Here is a 22,207-nt window from a genome sequence, read left to right on the forward strand (position 1 = left end):
GCCGCCGCCCCACAAAACCTCCAGATTGCACTTAGCAGCCCTACCCTATCTCTATCACGTCCCTACATGCTCCCACAAGCAGCACTACACCCTCCCCCACCCCCATCCTGCTATGCCTCCTACTCCTGTCTCCAGCAGCATCCTCCTTATGCACACCATCCACAGACTACTTCTCCCATCAGTTGCAGTTGCTCGCAGTCTGACCTCAGTGCCCAGAGGCAGTAGTGATGTGTGTGAGAGCTGTGTTTTGGTGAATGTGTGATGTGTGTTTTCTACTTTAGAAGAAGGCTTTGGCTGAAAACCTAGATGTACAGCAGTCTTTTTGTTGTGCCTGTCTGCAAATCAAGATCTCTTCCACATGATGAGTAGCAAACTTTTCTTTTCATAACAGTGTCATTATTATATTATTATGGTATTTTAAAAGATATACACTGTCAGTACCTCATCAAGGAGCTGTCGCAGACGCTGCAACTGTGCTTCAAGCTGCCTGTTGTGGTCCTCAAGAATTTGCATGCGAGCCTCAAGCCGGCCTTTGTGTTGACGTAACAGTTTTGCCTCAGCCAGCATGTCTGCGCCTCCAGCACTAGTACTTGGCATCTGGCTAGCTTCCTCCGGGGTTGACCCAGGTGTCTGGCGAGCACGAAGACGTTCGTACTCTGCCTGCAAGGACGCGTTTTCCTCTTCCAGTTCCCTGTTTGACAGCAATAAACAATGCTTGTCAGTTAATAGTTCTGATTGGTGAAGTGATTACTGGTTGCAGCTTATAGGTACAGGGGTTAGCACAGTAAGAATGTGTTGAGGAACTGTGCAGTCAATGATATGCAACCATGACATTTACATTTTATTTAAAAAATTAATATTATTAATTTATTATCACAGCTTTATTTTTTCTACCTGTTAATAGAATATGTCTAAATGTGTTCAAATACTTAGGACTCCGAAGTGTTTGGTATTATTTTCATGTTGACAGTCTTTGGAGAAGAGGAAGAAGAGACAGGATGGGGTAGGCAACAAAAGTCTGGTTTGGTGTGGTGAGATGGGGCAGGGGAAGGGGATATAAATGAGAAGTTGGGAACATGTAAAGGGAGGGGCCATTAGTGAAAGAGTAGGGAGAAGGTACAGAATGGAAGAAAGTGTGAATCTAACACTCTGATACCAATGAGGTCATTAGGGACAGATGAGAAAGAAGAGGGGAAGGAGAAAGTTGGATTTAAGGGTATGACACAGTAGTACAGAGACAATGAGAGAAGATAGGAAGAGACAGTAAACAGATTAATATTTTTCATGTAGGATGTAACCAAATTACAGCAAACTCTTCCTCTGGACTGAAATTCAAATTACTGTATTAGTACCTTATCATTGCCTCGAGTTCTTCTCGCTGCTCTGCATCAATTGCAACCATTATCTGTACTGGGCTGCGAGGTACTGGGACACTTTCACCTCCATTGAGCGACTGGCAATACTGGGCAATCAGCTGATGTTCATCATCTCTGTAAAACAATGAAGCATTTTGGAATTAATTATAGCATCCACGCATAAGCTTCAGTCTGCCCTTTTGGTACAACTTCTGACTACAAAAAAGTGTTTACAATAAAATTTTTTGTTAAAAGTATTTTTAATGAAAATAATTTGACAGACGGGGCCTATTTTATGAATTCAGTCTTGTTTGTTTATTTTGGGTCTCGTCATTATTTGAACAGCACTTTTTTTCAGAGTGCTTGTGGATAATCCCATCAGAAACTGATGCTCCAAGATTTTGTTAAAACCATTTCATAAGCACAAATATTGCCATCCTTTATCCTCTTCATATGTGTGAGTTAGAATGATATGGCATGATGAAACATTATAATGGTACACAAGCTTAGTCATTCTTCTAGCTACTGATATTTGAGTTTTAGCTAAAATATCTGACAATTAAACAAGAAAAAGAACATTATAGGAAATATGAGAAAAAACCTTTAACTCAACATACATATTTGATAGTTTTAAAACTCTATGAGTTGTCTTGCACTCACTGAAGACGATTCAGGAGTCCCTCTTTGATTTATTAACTCTGACTGAACTCTTTATCATATCTGAGTGACAAAAACTCCTGAATGTATATCACATCCAGTTTTCCACTTTTGGTCTTGTTGCAATCGTTATGCAGACTACACTATAATTTGCATCAAAGCAGAGCAGTAGTTAAACCACTGAGAAATGGTACACAAATGCCCATCCTGGGTTTAGGGTTTTCATTGTTTCCCTAAACCACTTCTGGTAATTAACAGTGTAACTTCTTTGAAAGAGACACAGCCAATTTCCAGCCCCATCCTTGCCTGAAACAAGCTTGTGCTGGACCTCTAATAATCCTCTATCTTCATTTAATTTGAAGTAATGCTGCCTAACAACAGCTGTCAATAAATCTCCTATAAAACTGTTAATCTCAACTGTTCTCCCCTTGTGTCTTCATTGTGCACACTTTCAGTTTTACTGAGATAACTGCAGAGACAGCTGAAACACATTAAATCTTGATACACTGTCCATCGTAATGGCCACTTTTGTGAATTGTATTCCATAAACTCTTCTTAAAATTAAAGATGAGTGAAGTTTGATACATTATCTGATATCCTACAACTTTCTTGGCTAATAAACTTCATTATTTCAATCTTGAGATGTCTAGAAGTCATTTTTCATTTGATTTCATTTACTTCACCCACCGTAACTGTCACATGGCAACTGACCGTTCATGTGAAAATTATTATAACTATCCTTAGTGATTGTTTAAAATGAACATATCTACATTTTATCTGAAATAGTTTGATTTCTTACTACAGCTATGTAGCTTTCACCGTGTGCAATACACATTGTGAATATTTCCCTGGCAGAACTAAAAATATAGATTCAGCTTTCCTCGTGTGCAATGCACATTATGATGATTTCTCTTGTCTTTGATGGAGTCAAGTCTTTGATGGAGTTACTCTGTGATTTTTTGGTTCCATCTGAAATTCAGTGATGTGTTATTCAAAGCTGATATACAATAACTTGCAGAAATTCTGTCTCTAGATGTATTCCCATGTCATTTATTATTTAATGGATACTGTCACATTTGACCTTTTAGCTTTACAGCCATTACTAATGTAATAATGGAATGAACATCCCACTAAAAATTCTAAAAGAAGAAATTTCAGAACCAAAACTTCTCATGGAGAACCACAAATGATTCCATCTCAGCAATACCACAGAAATTTTTTTTTTTCTGTTTCTCTGATGTATGCACATTTGAGTACACAGACTTAATGAAAAGGCATTCATATTCCTCAAAACATATCGTAATTGACCATTCTTGTACTTTGCAAATTTTATATGTAGGGTTCTGACAGTTATTTTCTGATGCAGCTTCTAATTTCCCAGTCAAGTGCCAAGAATGATGGTAACTGCACAGCATTTATTTCAAGTTCTAAAGTAAGTGCTTCATAAACTACTGTAAACTGCAGATTACATTGTATGTTTTCACTATATCTCTGCATGTGAAGTAGAAGACCACAGATAGCTGCTACAGTAAACAGGTGGATTCTTCATCATTATATCACAATAATGTTGCTTGTGAAACCCACATATTGCATCCAAAATGTTAGTATCATTACAATTTCTTCTAGCTTATTCTTTGTTTGGTCAACAATGTCCTACAAAGAAACACATGCTTCATTCAGGCTGCGCATTTTCTGCACAAACTGCAATTGAATTTTAAAAACAATGAAATTTCTTACCACAAAATTTAAATACAGAAAGAATTTGAAAGTTTCATCATAAAGTTCACTGCAAATTTTCAGTTTGTTTCACATGACAAAGGAAATGATTACAAATCTTCTGAAACAAATATCAAATGATGTTATATTTTCATTCACATCTTGGTTTCTTTCCTTCACTTGCATACAATTAAACAGTGTTAACCTGCTGTGAAGCAACAGAGAGAGAAAGTATGTCATTTATAAATATCTCTCTTTTTGGCACTTGATTCTGGGTGTTAAGTTGAAGCTCTTCAAATTAATTCAATTTAGCAGATTGTTTGTTTCTTGTATCCACATAACCCTTGTATCTATCTAAGTCCTTCCATTACTCTCTTATGGAATTTTTCCACCAATTTGATTATATTTATTACTGCAAACACAGTCAATGCAAGAGCAGCAAAACTTAATGATGGGTAGATTATATTGCTCAATGAGTACAGTTGCACTGCTTCAGCTTAATAACTTTTCATTCAAAAATCCACTGCTCAACCTCTTAATATTCTGTTATAAACACTTTGATTGTTCCTTGCTAAAGTAACTTCACATTCTTTCTTTTCCAAATTTCCCTGACAGAATTTTAAAAAAGTTTATAACAGCTGTATCAGTTACATTCTATAATAAGCTGAAACCATGTATCCAATCTGTTGACTCATACAGTAATTATCTTGTGAATCTTCCTTTTCCAACCAAGCTTATCACAAATTAAGCATACTGCTAGCTTTATAGCATACTTGTGGCAGACTTCCAAGGCAAATTTTTCCATTAAAAAACTCCACTTCCTTTTACTGTAACATTTCTTTGTGACAGTCATTTCATTTGCATCCATAATTTATTTGACAACTACTAAAGGAAACTTGACTTGCATTCAGGACAATAATAGTTAAATCTGCATCCTGCCATTCAGATTGAGGTGTTCCGTGGTTTCCCCAAATTGGACAGGTTTTCCATGATATTCCCAAGTTGGACTAGGTAAATGCCAGGATGGTTTCTTTGAAAGGGCATGGCTGATTTCCTTCTTCATCCTTGAAACAATATGATCTTGTAGTCTGTCACTAATGACCTTGTTGTCAACATGATGTTAAACCCTACTCTTCCTTACTCCCTTCAACAATTACACACAAAGAACTGCTTCAGTTATTTAAACAGATGGCAGTCTGCTCTACAGGATGTACTGAACTGATTAAGAGTTTCACTTTCCATCATAATAAATAAATTTTTCTAAAACAAATTTTCACATATTGATGTCAGTTCTTGTTGGTGAATGTCGGATCCTTCCCAGACTGCTGGCGGAAAACAGTTGTCTTCAGGTCTTCTGGCTCCACTGTGTACTGGGTAAAGGGCCAATAAGAAAAGTTGTTTTAGCATACACTGGGAGAAATGTGAAGCATCATATGTGTTCTGGTATTTGACATAGCAAACTAATTTCATCTTCATGTGAGAATTTCAGTTGCAGCACAGCAGAAATCTTTGATGGACCACTTTGTGTAGCATAAGAACATGCTATCTCTTCAGAATGTGTATAAAAAAACATGCAGAAATCATTAATGTAATCCATTTTCCAAATACTCACATAGAACATACTGGCAGCTGCTTTACACATTGTGTGTGAACAAATACAACTTCTCAACTCCATAGCGAAGAATGTAATCCAGCTTTCAAATACTCACGTAACACATATTTGTCCCTAGACTACTCCTTAGAAGATAATTTATATGGCTTCTCAGTTTTGGGGCTAAATTCTTGCACATAACATTCTGATTTATGCAGGCTTCTTGAGACGCAGTTCAATCTTCAATCTTAATTCCATTTCCACTGTTATTTTGTACAAAATATACTTGAATAACAGTTTTTTCTTTAACTTCTTTGTTGAATGTTAATAATATCCATATAGATGTCTGCTTGAAGAAGTAAAACAGTTTAATTCAATGGTTGTGATGGCAACAGCACACAACTGTAACAATTACATGACATGTTACTGTGCAACATAAGTCAATAATCCTTACTAATGTCACATCACTATTTTCATGATGTGTATGTCACAAAGCACTGAGAAACACTACTGCTTCTGCTGCTTTCATAGTGATCTAAATGGAAGTATGTGCAAGTTTAGCATACAAACAGTTAAATAAGATTACAGTACATTTACAATTATCTTTGCTTTGTAGGCAAAACATATGCATATATTTTTGATAGCACAGTCTTGCAGTGTTTATAATATGCCAACAAGCAATTACAGTATTTGAAAAGTAATCCACATTTTTCACTTTTCTTCATAAAAAATACTGATTGTTAATAAACCCTATATGGCTCTGCAGATTCAGCAAAAATATATTTTCCTCCACATACTTTAATAAAAATTCCATGGGAATATGAATATGAAGGAACTAAAACACTTGATAATCATTCACTAAACTTTTATGAATTTCCTTTTATGTCATACACATCTTTTTCTTCAATTACTTTGGTTCTGGAGCAGCATTATTCCCAAATTAGCATAATTTGCTAACCTATCTCCAATTTTTACGATGATTTGTAATGGACATGTTCAAGCTTTGTTTGCTCTGAAACTAAAAATTCCATATCTTCTTTCTTCATTTCTTGAAATTCATTTAAAATTATGAGAGTATTCAAAAGAAGAAGGTACTCTTCTTTGACTGTCAAATTCTTCTTGGTTGATTAATGTTCTTCTTAATATTAGTCCATGTCTCTTATTGTAAAACAAGAATTTTCTATTGGTGTTCAGTAGAGAAACATTGTAAACAAATGTTTACAAATTGCATTTATTCTGAAAAAGCTGCAGCTTCAAATTATCACCTTAATCTCAGAATGAACTAATCTGAATGGAAATAGAACATCATTTCTTCATTTCCTAAATATCTGATTCCAGTAATTTTAATCAGTACTACAAATACATCTCCAATAAGTAGGAGTTCCATCACATGACAATGTCAAACTGTAAACTTGCAGTGATAAAAAATTACAAAGGTAAGGTTCTCTATGGTGACAAAAATGTGTTATGGCAAAGAATGCCACAAACAAACAGGGATCAATAAGGGCCAGTAGTTGTTTTAGCAAGCAGTATTAATGTTACTAGAAGAAGGTTGTTGGTGTGCTCTACTTATACCACAACACATATTTCATGTCATGTGTGACTTGGGAAATACATACGAGTCAGGGGTAGAATTACTCCTGGTTCGCAATTCCACCTCTGCCAGCCGCGATGCGTACATTTCTAGACGAGAGTGCATGTCCTGGCTGAGGGTTGAATGTTGAGGTGATGGTGCAGGACTCTCCAGAGCATCTCCTTCCAGAACTGTTTGGACTGGCAAGTAGCCTACTCTCGGATGTTTCTTGAAGTATCGCTTAGACTTGAACTTGTTGCGTAGAGCACGTGTGAAGTCACGGACATCTTCACCGGATGTAGTCTGAAATTCAATGTGAGTGAACATTCTCTTTTAACAAATAAATTTATTTACAAAATGCCATTCGCCTCACTATTCAATACCATGTGCACTGAGTTTCACTATGCCTTATACCAACATGGGACTTATTTCACTGCAACCCCAAACTTGTTTTATCAATGAGTAATTTCTCAATGTAAATTTCTCTTCCACATCAATATCAGTCTAACTACAACAATTAATTATCCATATCACTTCTATGGTCTATAGGACATGCTGTAAATAACTTAAAATGAATAACTTTTATCAATATGGTGTTTAACTGCTTCTTCTATGTCTTCTTGAGAGAATAACTTCATTACTATAAATGAAAAGCATGATGTTGTTTATTTTCTACAATATTACTTTATTTTGTTACTCTGTTTTTGGCATACATGACCATCATCAGACTTTAACTGACTATCAGTTAGAATCTGATGATGGCCCAGTAAGCTGAAAACTGATTAACAAAATAAAGTAATACTGTAAAACATAAATAACATTATGCATTTCATTTATAATTTATCAGTATGTCTCATTACTGTATTAATGCCATATCAAACAAGCATAATAATACATTGTAGACAGTGAAATTTAACTATGAAATATCGACTGGAGTAAATGCCATATTCTGTTAACAAATAAATCATCAATATTGCAGATTAAGTCAAAAATATATTTTCAGAATGCTTGCTGTCCATGAATTTTCCTTGTTTCCTTCTAGTTCCATTCTTTTACACTTTGAATGTGTACATTTGTTTATATCACACTCTGAAGTCACTCTCTCGGTCAAGGGAAATCTTTTTTAGAGCAAGTTGAAACAACTGTTAATTACAACATGTTTGAACTCAAACAAATATTCATGAATGCCATAACTGATAGTACTAATTTTGTATATTGCAGTATATTGGTGGTAGTAAATACCTATAACACTACACAATGTGCTAGTCTTTGAATATACTCATATTTATGGCTTGATATCATTGTGGTAAATGTAAAAAAACTGACTATGTCCAAGACTGTTAAGTTTTTATGGACAAATGAAGATTATTATTATTATTAACTCATTTCCCTACACACCCTTCATTGCATGTTTATTGCTCCTCAGTCTTTGCTTTTCTTGCACTTTATCTTTGTTACCTCTAAATTCACCAAACAAAGAAACATTTATCTGTTTGAAATCAACTGCACTTTATCTTTTCTTTGCTAAAAGACTTCTGCAAGCAGCCATCCCACTTCAAGCTAAAACATGTCAACTGACTGTTTATAAATAATTTCACATACTTGCAAAGTTTTGATGTAGTAAATATAATACAAAATACCAAACAAATGGCCACAAAGATTTTACAATGTCTGGAGCAGATTTTCTTACTTAATTGTAGTTTCCTTAATTTACAGAACATTTTTTTCACTAGACACTGTGCGAACATCACTGGTTTAATTATATTGTGGAATAATATAAAAATGTAGCCTCTACCCTAGTTATTTGGATGTTTTATTATTGTTACATTCACTAGCTGCAAGTAACGAACTCCTCACTATGGTAACATCTACATTTCAGTTCCTCTGATTAATGTCCTGTTGTTTCCTCTAACTTTAATGTGGTTTCTTCTTTTTCCCTTTGATGTACTTATCACTGGCTTTTATATCCTTACTTTACTATGACTGTAACAGATTACAGCATTTTCAGTCTCCTTTCACAGTTTTAATAAACAGATATAATGCTGAAATATTTGTGTACTACACCTTAGATCATAGCTCCCTGCAAACATCTCATTGCTGTACAGATATCCCTTAACATATATTATTTCCACTTGCCCTTAATCTTATTTATTTTGTTGTCCCCATGTTTATTTCTGCTTCTATTCCTCCAAACTAATTCAAATTGGCAATATAGTGTCCTTTGCCTTACAACTTCTCTGATTTCTTTTCCTTGAGCCTCTCTCTCCTTCTTTCTAATAACTCATGGATGCCTCTTATTTTGAGTTCTGCATGAGCTGTTCTAGCTCTCCCTCACTCCTCAACTATTTCCTCTCCCCCCCCCCCCCCCAAAAAGATGAAACTTGTTGCTTCATTTGTTAGGAGAACCATTTTTTCACGTATTTATGCGTTTCATCAACTTTACTGAAAATGTTGTCTCCTGAAGGTATGTATTTATCAATCCATCAGCTTCTCTGCAAATTTCTGAAAAGGATTTTTCTTCTGAGAATTTATTCCTCTCTTCCCTTTTTTATTCCTGTTTTTACTTTAGATTCTTTGTCAGTGTGAACCAATGTTCAACATACTGATTAACAATGAAGCAATCTGAATTATTTAATGTCCTGTTACCTCTACAAATTATTTAGTGTCCTGTTACCTCTCATATGTTACGTGGATTCTTTACAGTTAACTACATTCCTGTTATTTTGAACCACAAACATAACTGTAATCTTCCTGTGTGACACACAGCATTTTTCTTGCATTTTATGAGAAATCCTTCATATAAACAGTTACAATGTTCAAGACGAAATGTTCTTATATGAAAATCATACGTTAAATGGACTTCTGAATTACTTGTGAAACACATTTTTTATCTGTTGTTTTACTGATCTGACCCTTGTCGCAAATATGAAAGAAATGACTTTCTAACAAACCACATACTATAACTGATTTAAACCATTTGATGAGCTTCTCACAGACACTGCACAAGATTCATTCACGTTCATTGTTGACAAAAGTAACTAACAAGAGAAGAGAAGTGGGTGCATTTTATAATCTTATACATCACTATAACTATAAAATTCTAGTGTTTAAGTGATTACTCACAGCTGTACAGTATTCTTGCATGGGGTGTGTAAGTTTATGGTTCTTAGCCTTCCTTCCTGAAAAGAAACAGTTCTGACACATGTCAAAATTGAAGCACTTCAAGCAGCGGTACCTGTGAACCAAAATTATATTATAAACATTACTATTATCAGTTCTTCACAAATACTGCAATAATTAGTACAATAATTGACTATGTTTAAAGCAAAGAAACATACCTAAATCCAACAATAGGATATTCTTTACATATATTACATTTAGCTTGATGTTTTGCTGTTTCTGCAGCAGAAAGTCGATGGAGAACTGGCAACCATACCATGCTCTGTGGCTCTTGTTGCAACCAGTTCAAGAAGTGGATAGCCTAGAAAAGTTAGTAATTGCTTGTATTATTATGCTAGTAGTTGCCCGCACTAAAAGAAACATGACATTTTATTTTAAATACAAACTCCAGAAGAGAGACAGAATAAGAGTGTGAGAGAAGGGGGGCAGGAGGGTTACACAATTGGAGGTTTGTATATCTTCTGTTATTAGGGAATATAGCAGCCTTTCTTTTCTACTCCCTGTGAAGAAACTCTCTCTCCATGATACTGATGTTAAATATCATCTTCTGCCTTACATGAATGAAAAAACAAGGCCCCTCATTATTTTTATGAGTACAATCATTCTAAAAGGTAATTAAGTTTAGCAGCTTACGTATCTGATTTTAAAAAATCTTTGTCTCCCCAAACAATCACACTGGGTAGGTCTCTCTCCACCTACAATCTGAGTGGCATCTCCCTCCTTTCCAGCCTTGCCCAACCAATCCCTCTTTCCTCTCTGGGAGAGGTTAACGCAAAACCTAAAATCTAGGAATAGTATTTTCTACTTTTTACTGTTTCTATTAGCAGCACTTGGAAATTAATCTCCTGAAGGCAAGTACTTGCCAGCCATTCTTCTCCTTGGAATTTAAAATATAACACTACTATATTTATCTACTTTACATCCAACGTAAATATTTCATGGTGAAAAAGGTAAAATTACTGTAGCACAGACAACTAATCAAGCAAGAACTACAATCATATTTACGCAAAGACAGAAGATATGTCTACTGAAGAACCCCTCAAACATCATTTTATAAAAATCATTAATATCTGTACATACATTAATTTCCAAATTTTGCAGCTTTCAGAGAATACAGTAGCATGAAAACAGTCTTGAAAATAACAAAAAATCTAAAATGTTAAAAGTTTTGTTTAATGCAGAATAATTTTCAGATGCATTCCTCAGGGTCAGTCATTTGGATTGGTACATGGCCTGACAGGCTGCAGCAAACATTCCAACCAGGAAAAGGCACCCACTCACAGGGTGACCACACTTGCTCCTCACAACAAATCTGTCACAGTTCACGAGTCCACATGTGGAACTGGCAAACCACAGGAGTTGTTAAGGCTTTCGTGGTCACTTGTTGACAAACTGCCTGTTGGCTTCTGTCTTGGGTTCTTCGGCCGACGTTCATGTAATGATTTTACTGTCGTTTCGCTAGCACGAGTGGCTGGCATTGTCAAAGCTTCACCCTCCATTGCCGGTGGTGAACTGGAGCCGAGCTCGAGGCCGCAAGCTCGGGTTCAGTTCACCACCGGCAATGGAGGGTGAAGCTTTGAAGCTTCGAAGCCGCAGGTACATACAGTCTGCAGCCGCGAGCTCGGCTCCGGCAATGGAGAGTGAAGCTTTGACAATGCCAGCCACTCGTGCTGGTGAAACATCAGTAAAATAATTACATGAACGTTGGCCGAAGAACCCGAGACAGAAGCCAACAGGGAGTTTGTAAACCACAGGAAATTGAGGGGAAGCAAGATAGAAAGTGAAACATGCTCCAGTAAAGAAAAATAACAGCCTTAATTCTGTGACAGTAACTGGAAAATACAGAAAGATGCACCATTGCCCCTGTTTATGTTCTCTTATAGCGTTATTCTGCAGACCTGTGTTCTCAGGCTTACAGATAAATGCAATTCTGGTAACGGCAAGTGCACACTTCGATTATATAGTGTCCCATGAATGGTCAACATTCAGCAATATGACAGGAAAAATCATTCAAAGCAAAAAAAGTGTAGTAAACATGGGCTCTAAAGTGCATACCTTAACAGGTATAGGCACTTGTTCATCTTCGCTACTGTGGAACACACCTCTTCTACTGAGGATGTGTTCAGAGCTCTCAATGTATGCATTTTAAAGCCTGTGTTTACTAGCCTTTTTTGCTTCAAATGATGGTTCCTGACACATCCCTCAATAGTGACCGTTCCCTCTGGGACACCTTGTATACCACATACATAATGAATTTGGCAAAGTTGTCAAATACCACAGAAATTATGAATTTCTCATATTTGTGAAAGTTTGGACAAATGTTTTCCAAATCATGCATTTACCTGCGTTACAATTTCTTTGAAGTTATTCTGAAGCAATTCAGTGAGCAGTGATGTAAACAAATTATATATTTTAATGGAACAGCAGCAGCAGCAACAAAAAAAAACAACAACAACAAGGGCATCACATTGTCATCATATTTTTCATCAAATTTCAAGATGGCAGACAACAACTTGTTATTATGTACTGCAGTTGCTAGTATCACAATTGGACTGTGTGTGTATTTGGAAGAAAAGTGGAATATCACATTGCACATTAACCAAAATAATTCCAGAAATGTGTGAAGTGATTTAGAAAGCACTGAAGGGGGAATATTTGAAGGTAAATAAATATTTGGCACACTATATGTGCAATAAGAACCATTTTTATTTTTGAATAATTTAGTTAATGGAATTAGTGTTCCAACAACTAAAAAAGTGATAAAAAGTACAAAACAGATGAGGCACTTTAGAGTTCAAAAATAAACAAAGTAGAATGGAAAGCTAAGAAAGAATTTTTTATTTTAGTGTGTGACCACATCCTCTATTCTGGCTCGCTGAAAAGCTGCCTGGATGTTTCCAGATGCAGAGGTGGATGGCTGTAGCTGTGATTGTTGGACATGATGTCACCTTCAGCATATTCCACTTTCCAATCAACACCCAATTAATAGCATGCGCTGTGCCCCTTGCGCACACATTAGAGAGACGTCAAATAGCTGTAGCAATGCCAGCGTTCCAAGCAGTTACATTTTACATTGCAGTGAACAGAAGGCGAATGACTTTTATGATCAAATCTACGGCGAGGCCTGAGATTAGATCATATTTATTAGATGACAGGTAAGATTTGACAACGTTCCTTATTACACCATCAAGTTTCTGTGACATAAATATTTGATATATCAACTTTGAGAGAGAAATATGATAGTGTAATCCTGGCTTAAATAATTTGAGTTGTGATTCTCTGTTCCAGGTAGAATGGCCAGCAGAGTGCATTAGTGTTGTTTGTGTTTAGTGCTGTTACCAAGCTTGGTAGAATATACTAGGTATGACTGACTAATAACCAGATTAGGAATATAATATTCATTATTTATACTTCCTCACAACTTTTACATTGTCTCCTTGAAAATGTTCCTCTTACAATCCTTACAGTGTCCATGCAAATTTTCCACTGTTCAAAACAGTGTCTGAAATTACATTCTACAAGCATGTTCATGGTCTTCATCACTTTTTCTTTCAACACTAACTGTCTAAAATTTTGTTCCTTTCAGTGCATATTTCACTTTTGGGAACAGAAAAAAGTCTCACTGAGCAAGATCTGGCAAGCAGTGTTTCAACACAGGGATCCCGTGCTTAGTCAAAAACGTCTTGACACATATCAGGTTCTTGGATTCCATTTTTGAATAAACGTTCCTCATGTGAAAATATTCATGTAAAATCTGCTAAACTGTTTCTTCGTTGATTTTTCCAATATCAGCAACTGTACAAATAGTCAACCAACAGCGTTTTCAGATTAAACCTCCAACATTTTCTACGATTTCTTCCTCTGTTGACAGTGAGGGTTGCCCTAAACACGACTCATCTTCAGTCTCTTCTCGACCCTCTTTCAACTGTTTAAACCACTCAAAAACTTAAATGTGTGACACACATTCATCACTGTACCCTTGTTTCAATAAGGAATGGTCTTCTGTAGTGGTTTTTCCAAGTTTCACTCAAATTTTCACATTAAGCTATTGCTCTTTCAATAGTTTATTGACACACAGCAGATACACAGTCCTATAATACAAACGAACGCCACAGCCCGACAGAGGGGTCGCAAGGTGAATGGGCGAAGGGAATCGAGATAAGAGATGTCCCATGACTCAACAGTGTAGTTGCTGACCTTAAAGCCTGCATTGTTTGTCTGTCAGTTCAGTTATTTCTCTGCCAGATTTCATGTAAGGGGTGTCGAGAGTGTCAGATGTCGAGTGATCAGTGTGAAGGATGCACTGATAATGCTGTCTCACACGAATATACAGCATCGTCGACTGACAGAGTTCGAAGGAGACTTCATCGTGGGTCTCAATTTGGCCAAGTAGTTAAATTGCACAATATCTATACTGGGAGAGCATTCGGATGTGGCAGTGGCTTCATGATGGAAAGTGTGGGAATGCAAGAGCAAGCAAGCACACTTGTCGTCAGGACTCCGCCTGATCATGTCGGCAACCCCAAGGGAGGACTGCTGTACTGTGCACCGAGCACATTATAACGTTTTCCCTGTCATCTGGGAACAAGTACTGGACTCTGTGCGACAGTCTGTGTCATCCTATCAGTTGGCGACTACCGGTAGGTGGATTAGGGAATTAACATCCCGCGCACGAACTGCCACGTGGAGAGATACCGTGACCAGGAAGCACAGATGCCGACAAATGGCATCCCAGTGTTTTAACGATGAATCGCAATTCTACACTGCCTCGGATGACCATACATTCAATGTTTCAGAAAGGCACAACAGTGTTACTCCTAGTGTCACACTGTGTAGAGACATCAAATATGACTTAGGTCACAGCTGGTACCACTGAGGGAACTCTAACACCACAACAGTACATCAAAAACAGCCTGCATCAAAACGTGTTCTGTCACATAACTGCATCACAGTAACATTGTTCAACAGGAAATGCTTGTCCACAAATGGCATGCATGTCTATGAACTACATGCACGATTATGAGGTATTCCCATGGCCAGCAAGACCCCAGATCAGTTCCCAATAGAAAGTACATGTGAGCAGTTTGAATGTAAACTATGTCCCAGTACCAGTATAAGGAACATCGAGGACCATTTGAAATAGTTCTGGGCCAATTTGCCCCAGGAGAGGATACAAGAGCTTTATGTCACACTTCCCAACTGAATGCACTGAGGCCAAAGGAGGTGCAGTGTTATACTAGCAAGTGGGCTCATTTGGCACAATGTGCCTTCATATAATTATGGAGTGCAATAGTCAGTCTACATTCAAACGATGAGTAGTAAACTCGAAGTTGACTTCACATACAATTTATCATAACTGAAACGTGTTTCTCCATTCAGTTATGTTGTGAATCTGTGATATTACCTCACTGGTGATAATTTGTGACTAAGCAGAGAATTACCTACTGTTATTTTAGTAGCCTAATACATAAAATAAAGATATACGGTACTGCAAATTTTGCTATGTTTTAGTTGACCAAGTGTTTTAAATACTGCACTGTTAAAAAAAACTGAGTTTCCATTAAGTCTTGCTTCCAAGAACTGAAATGAAAAGCAGGAAATCATGAAAATATATATTATACAAAACAAAGGTTTTATAAATAAAAAGGCCATCTGAGAGACCCCATTACTGCAGTTGTGTTCCTGCCAACATCCACAGTAATTTTGGGTAAGTAGTAATTTAATTTTTTAACAATTTTCCTTATAAACATACTAATTGTAATCAATAATATAGATAATCAATCAACCTCTATAGTTGTTCTCTCCTTTCCTGCTTTCTCAAAACAACTTCTCACAGATGGTTCAATGTTGGATCCACCAAAGGCAGCAACTTCTCCCAGTTGTCGAGGTACCTGGATACAATCGTGCAGTAACAGCCCCAATTTCCGTTGGTCTACTTGCCGATTAGGATCAGCAATAAGCCTGAACAAATCTGAAACAAAAATGTGAAATATTAGAACTATTATTCATTGTAAATAAGGTTTATTCACAGTATCGTGTAACTTAAATATAACACGACAAGATGGCGCCTGCAAAAGAATGTCATGGCACAACGTCCCAGAAAAATGTTAAGTTGAGGTGCATTATGTAAAAAGTGCCTGCAATTAGTGGTGAGGGAGATTCTATTGGTTGCGTGAAGAGTGCACTAAAACCCTGCCGGAAATCAGTGACCATTCTCAGTGGACACTGACGAAAACGCGACATTAACTTCCGTCGTGAATTTAAAAACAGCAAATATCAAAATGCCACGAAGTACCACTGACACCCTAAAAAAGTGAATTTTATAACTGAAACAAGAAAACGTATACCTATCTGAATACTGAAAAAGTTACGCTTCCAAGAAAGTCGAAGCCATTAATGTAATCGGGTGACACCGCTACATACGAATAAAATTCCTTATAGTTAGGGACAGCTTGGCCACAAACGTGAATAACCAACAGCAACTGAGGGTAGCGAGGGCCAATAGGATTGGTTCGTTTCGGATGAGCCAGTGCGCAGCCCATCGTTGCCAAATTAGCTTTCTAGAGGTGGCAAACGAGTGTTTTGGGTGGGGTCTAGAAGAATGGCTGTTTTCACAGTCATTTTGCTTCTTTTCTAGTTTTTTTTCTCGACAATATGAAAGAATTAAAATCCATGTTAATCAAAGGAAAATTATTTGCATTGAACTAAGATTTCAAAATACGCTTTAATATACTATGAAAATGTATTATTAGATTGAATTAAAAAGCACAACAAAACTAAAAGTGCGTCCAGAAGATACCTTTTGTGTGTTCAACTTTGCGCTTGCACACAAATTGCCAACAGCGCCAATATGCAATACTTGGCGCTATTTGGCAGACGACAGGCAATTGGGGCCCTTATATGTTCATTGTGTAGTGTGTTGAGATTATGCTGTGAAGCGATTTATGTGCAATAATGTCTGCTGATTCCAGTTTTTATTTGAATAAAAATTCGATATGCGTTATGCTGAGCGTCACCTATTAGATAAAATGTCTCCGATCATACATCATAAGCCAAAAATTTATGGGAAGGGTATACAAAAACTGTGAACGAACATTCATGCTATGGAAACTTAAAAGCACAACAGCTGAGGAGCCTGACATCTGAAAAAAGAAGTGATGAGGTATGTGTAACGCTTCAACAAACTACTAAAAATTGAAATGAACACACTGATGATGCAAAAATTACGAAACTGAAAAAGACAACCCCCGTTCTAGCGGATTCTGGCGTCTATGAAATTTCCAAGTTTGTCGAGTACGAGGATATTAATTTACATATCATATTTCATGATTAAATGCAAACGACACACTGAAAGTTAATTAACCTTCACCTAACGATTAACAACCGCCCTTGAGTATTTCTCAGTTTCAGCAATAATCATTTTTATTTATTTATGTATTCGTGTCCAGTTGCTCCAGTGTACAAGACAATTGCATGGATATTGAACGAGTCACAATGATACATGAGAACAATACTTACAGGCGCTAACAGATACAAATTTCAGTATGTGTATAGCAACAAAATATGCCAATAATTACAAGCTTACGCTTTTCCGACAGTGAAGAGAGGTATAAAACAATCAAATAATAAAATACAATTATTCCGTACTACAAGCTACAAATTTGATAGAATTGAAATGCTCCATCGTGAAATGAGGAGTTAATAATTCAAACTAGTATATAAATCGCCAGTTAGTAGCTAACAAAATTTCACTGTCGGTCTTGTTGTTGCAATTTCCCAAGCAGAAAATCTAAAATCTTGTTCTGACCTCCTCCTGAAATTTGCAGACAAAACATTGTCATCACTTCTTATTTCTTGTAGCTCTATTGTTTATATAATTCTTCACCTACATTCGCTTTTGCGTTTTCTTTTTTTGTTGTCTTTTCGTTGCAATAAACGCAACACAAGCTCCCAAGCAAAGGAAGGGATTCCTAACAGGCTACTTGCGCAACAAGGCAACGTCTGGACACGAGAATACCAATGCGTAAATGTGTTCTTTCCACAAATTCTTGTGCATGCCCTTTTATTCCCGTGCGTCTGCGATTGAGCACGACGAATGAGGCGTCGGGTGGATGTACCTTAAAACAGTGTCGGTATACGTTCCAGGCATCTCAGTAAAACACACACCACATACAAAACATAAAATGTCACAATTAATAAAATATTCTGGGTTTTGAAATGAAATCCCTTATATCGCGGCATAATAGCCCCGAATATTTTATTACTTGATACAAAACATAACTACGAAATATAAAATGTCCAGTCCCTTACTGGAAATGCTGTTACAACATAGCTGATATCAGCAAAGTTTCGCAACTTCAAAATAATGGACGCTGTTATAAGCTAAGCGGACTTTGATTTGTGCAGAATGAATCACAAACGCTTCACAGACACAATACGCAATGTGCCAGCTATTGAAATGAGGAGAGGAACATTGAACTACTTCTGTTCACTGCAGTAGTTTGCTAAGCATAAGAAATGTAAAGTTATAGTGCTAATATTTGGAAGTTTGTACTGTAAGTACCTAGAAGAAGCATTATTTATATTTTTACTGTAAGAAAAATAAAGTTACATGAAACAAACTTACATGAAGATATTTATCTGAATACATTTTTGCATCAAAATTTTAAAAACGAACTGATATTTTACATTCATATCGTAAAATAAAATCTCAAATTGTTATATCTGCAGTAGAATTACAAGTGCATCCAGAAATCATATCTCTAATTAAACGCACACGACGTGCCTCTAAATTTATATTCTTTTGTGCTTTCCAGAAACTGTACATTTTTGAATATCTATACGTTTTCTATTCGGCTATTAATGCGATTAAAATGAAACGTCTTACACGCAATTAAGAAACGATGCAAAATCCTGTGTAACAATTATTTCCTTAAGTTGTTTTAAATTTATTTACATACTTGATTTGAGTAAATCTGAGTACATTATTTTTCTGGAACTTTATTCCACAGGACAAAAATCGAAATAATATCAGCGTTGATTACATTTTGGCTTGTCTTTGTATAAAATTTGATCAAACTGTTCTTTCTTCATACAGTTGGAGCTATCTAACAACCTAACCTTACTGCATTTTTGTATACGCCCATCCCCCCTTCTTAAATGCCCTAGGCAGTATAATTATGGGGAAAATAAAACTTCAAAACATTACACGATGTTTTATTTCAGCTCTTTACTGTCTTTTTGTACACACATTTAGATTCTTTCGTTTTGGAGTGTTGGCAACACTGGTGCAGTATGGTAGACATGCTAATCTTTGGTTTTCTGTGGACTTTGTGGCAAATGACAGTTGGAGCTGAGTATTTGTATGTGGAAGGAACATTGTAGGAACAAATTTGTCAGCAAATCAGTCATGAAACTGCGAGTTTTGTTACTACGTCACTACAGTTCTATTTCTGAAAAAGGGGAGTGAAATAAAACTTGGTCCATATTTTCAAACCGTGATGCTGGCTTTTGCTTCTGGAACATTCACGTATATTACAGATTCTCCGAAAACTTTTGTAAAAAGTGGCAACCAGAATATCGTAGAGCTGTCTTGGAGAATAGTGTTGCTTGCTACAATTAAATGTATATTTCGTCGTTAAGTGATACATAGCGAGGCGTAAAAGTGAAGTATAGAAATTGTGGCAAAAAATCGCAGTCGGTTACCATAACATCAATGTCCATTCTATATTTTGCGCATTGTTCATTATCACTCCTGTGATGCGATCTTTGTCTCGATCCCTGAATTTCGGAATGTGTCGCTGACGATTCGATCGAAGTTACATATTTGCGACAAGCAACATACCCTCGGAAATCGGGACGTATTCGGAATAAATAGCAAAGAATTTCCGACAAGCGGAAATATTACTGCTTGATCGCTCCAGCAATTTAATCTGCCGTCTTAGGTTCCTGCCTGTACACATCCACGAAAATGGCGACATATTCGGAATAAGCAGCAAAGTATTCGTAACAAGCTGGGATACAAATATCATTGCTTGTCGTTTCAGTTGCTGGGGTTTCATCTTTAAATTTTAATCAGAGTTAAGTCAGAAAATAGAAGAAATTCGTTCCTGAGAAAGAACGCTCTTTTTTATAAATGGTATCTAATATTGTAGAACATACTTCTATCACATGAATAAGAAAGAACCAGGCTCTGTTACAAATGCGAAAATGGAAAGAAAAACGACATTTCTCTAACCACACGACCACGTCATTCACAAACAAATTTGGCTTAGGTATTATTTTACGATCTTTAAAAAGTTTTTTTACCGCTGATGTGGCCTTAACTGACATTTAATTGTAACAACTTAAACAAGAGTGACGTTTGTAATAAATCTTCAGTGCGCAATTGACCTGGAAAAGATGCGATCGAAACACGCAAGTCATAATGCAGTAACAACTGAAAACGACGAAATCGAATATGAAGTCTCCGAAGTATTAAGCGAGAGACGTCACGTGACCCGACCCGAATACCGAGAAATGCTATTGGTTGTTCTTGTCTTGAGCCGAGCTGTGCGAAATGTTAAGGATATGATTTTGCCCTGACACATCGTCTGAGGCAAATCAAACTGAAGTTCGAAAACCAGTAAATAAATACAAATGCGAAAGTGAAACAATTAAAGCAACAAGATGCGTTACAGTGATGGAAATGAGGGCGAAAAAGATAACTGAGCAACGTTGTAGTGTCTCATTGGAAAGTTGACTCTTCCAGGAACCAACACGTGCCTGTTCAATATTATAGAGTATTTATCCACTTGAGTACAAAATCTATCTGTTGCTGCAGCGAAGAGGAATATAAACGAATCCAACACCAGAAACATCTGCAAAAGAAGGCACTTCATCAAAGAAAACGTGCTTATTTAGGTCGTTAGTTGAGTGGGATCAGCTCGTCAATACAGCAGACGATTTCATAGTGAGAAAGTTTTAATAAATTTCTAGAAAATATTTTGCTTCTTTTTAATGAAACGTTTCCACCCACAGTATACCACAATAACTGACAAACTGCAATGAATTACCATGGGGAAGAAGTCTACGTATGTAGTCAGTAAACCACTATTCACTGCACTGCAGAGAATATTATTGATTTTCGGACCTGTACCATTCGCATATCGAGCGAGGGGAAAATTGGCTATCCATATGCCTTCGTACGTGCTATGATCTTTCTTATTATCATGAACCCCACATCTGCAATTATGCTCTACAAACCAGTGTGAAGTACATGGTAGAGAGTACTTCCCATTGTTCCACTTATTAAGACTCTATCCAGTTCAGTATTGGGGAATGGAGTGCCGAAAGAATGATGACTGTACTCAAACGCGTCTGTCACGCTGTAATCGCGATCGCTATGGGAGCAATATGTAGTAAACAGTATTCCCAGATTCGTCACTTCAATGTTGGTTTTTGAAACTTACTACGTATTGTAGGCTTCCGCGGGATAGTTTGCATCTATATTTGAGTGTGTGCCAGTTCAGTTCTTTCAGCACCTCCATGAGGCTCTCCCATGGTTCGAACAAACGAGGCACGAGTGTTTGTACGCAATCTCCTATGTAGATTGACTGCATTTCCCCATAATTGTATCAATGAACACGTCTACCCCCAGCGTTAGCTACGATTGAGCCTATGTGATCGTATCCCCAAAAGTTACACCGAAGTATTTGTATGACTTGACCGATTCCACCCATGATTCATTCATAATTTGACACTGTCATAAGATACTACGTTTATTCGTTTTGTGAAGTGCAACATTTTACTTTGATGAACATTTAAAGCATGTTACCAATACTTGCACCACTTTGAGATTTTATTAAGGCCAAACTGAATATTTATACAGCTTTTTTCAGGCATTTATTATAGATAACTGTGTCATCTGAAAAACGTGCGAGGTTACTATTAATATTGTCTACAAGGTCATTAATACACACGATGAACAGAAAGGGTGGCAACACAACGCCCACGGGCACAACTGAAGTTTATCTTCATACACGAGATGATCGATCGCGGCAGTCTTATTCAAATGCAGTTTGTTTATATTTACCCACCTGACATTTCGCGATAATATCGTCGATTTTCCCATCTAAATTCGGCGAGTACAACACC

The 22,207-nt window shown here is 36.7% G+C and overlaps 1 protein-coding gene across 1 annotated transcript in view; it reads right to left on the reverse strand.

Annotated features, from left to right (window-relative positions):
• Positions 1-22,207, reverse strand: part of LOC124721679 (dystrophin-like) — a 286,684-nt gene that overhangs the window by 32,409 nt on the left and 232,068 nt on the right. Inside the window, exons 12-17 of the mRNA XM_047246753.1 lie at positions 15,859-16,043; positions 10,231-10,373; positions 10,016-10,127; positions 6,939-7,195; positions 1,353-1,490; positions 442-691 (exon numbers count right to left, since the gene is read on the reverse strand). Of these exons, the coding sequence (XP_047102709.1) occupies positions 442-691; positions 1,353-1,490; positions 6,939-7,195; positions 10,016-10,127; positions 10,231-10,373; positions 15,859-16,043 (1,085 nt within the window). The remainder of the gene's footprint in view (positions 1-441; positions 692-1,352; positions 1,491-6,938; positions 7,196-10,015; positions 10,128-10,230; positions 10,374-15,858; positions 16,044-22,207) is intronic.

This window comes from Schistocerca piceifrons, chromosome X (genome assembly GCF_021461385.2).
Source record: "Schistocerca piceifrons isolate TAMUIC-IGC-003096 chromosome X, iqSchPice1.1, whole genome shotgun sequence".
Classification (NCBI taxonomy): domain Eukaryota; kingdom Metazoa; phylum Arthropoda; class Insecta; order Orthoptera; family Acrididae; genus Schistocerca; species Schistocerca piceifrons.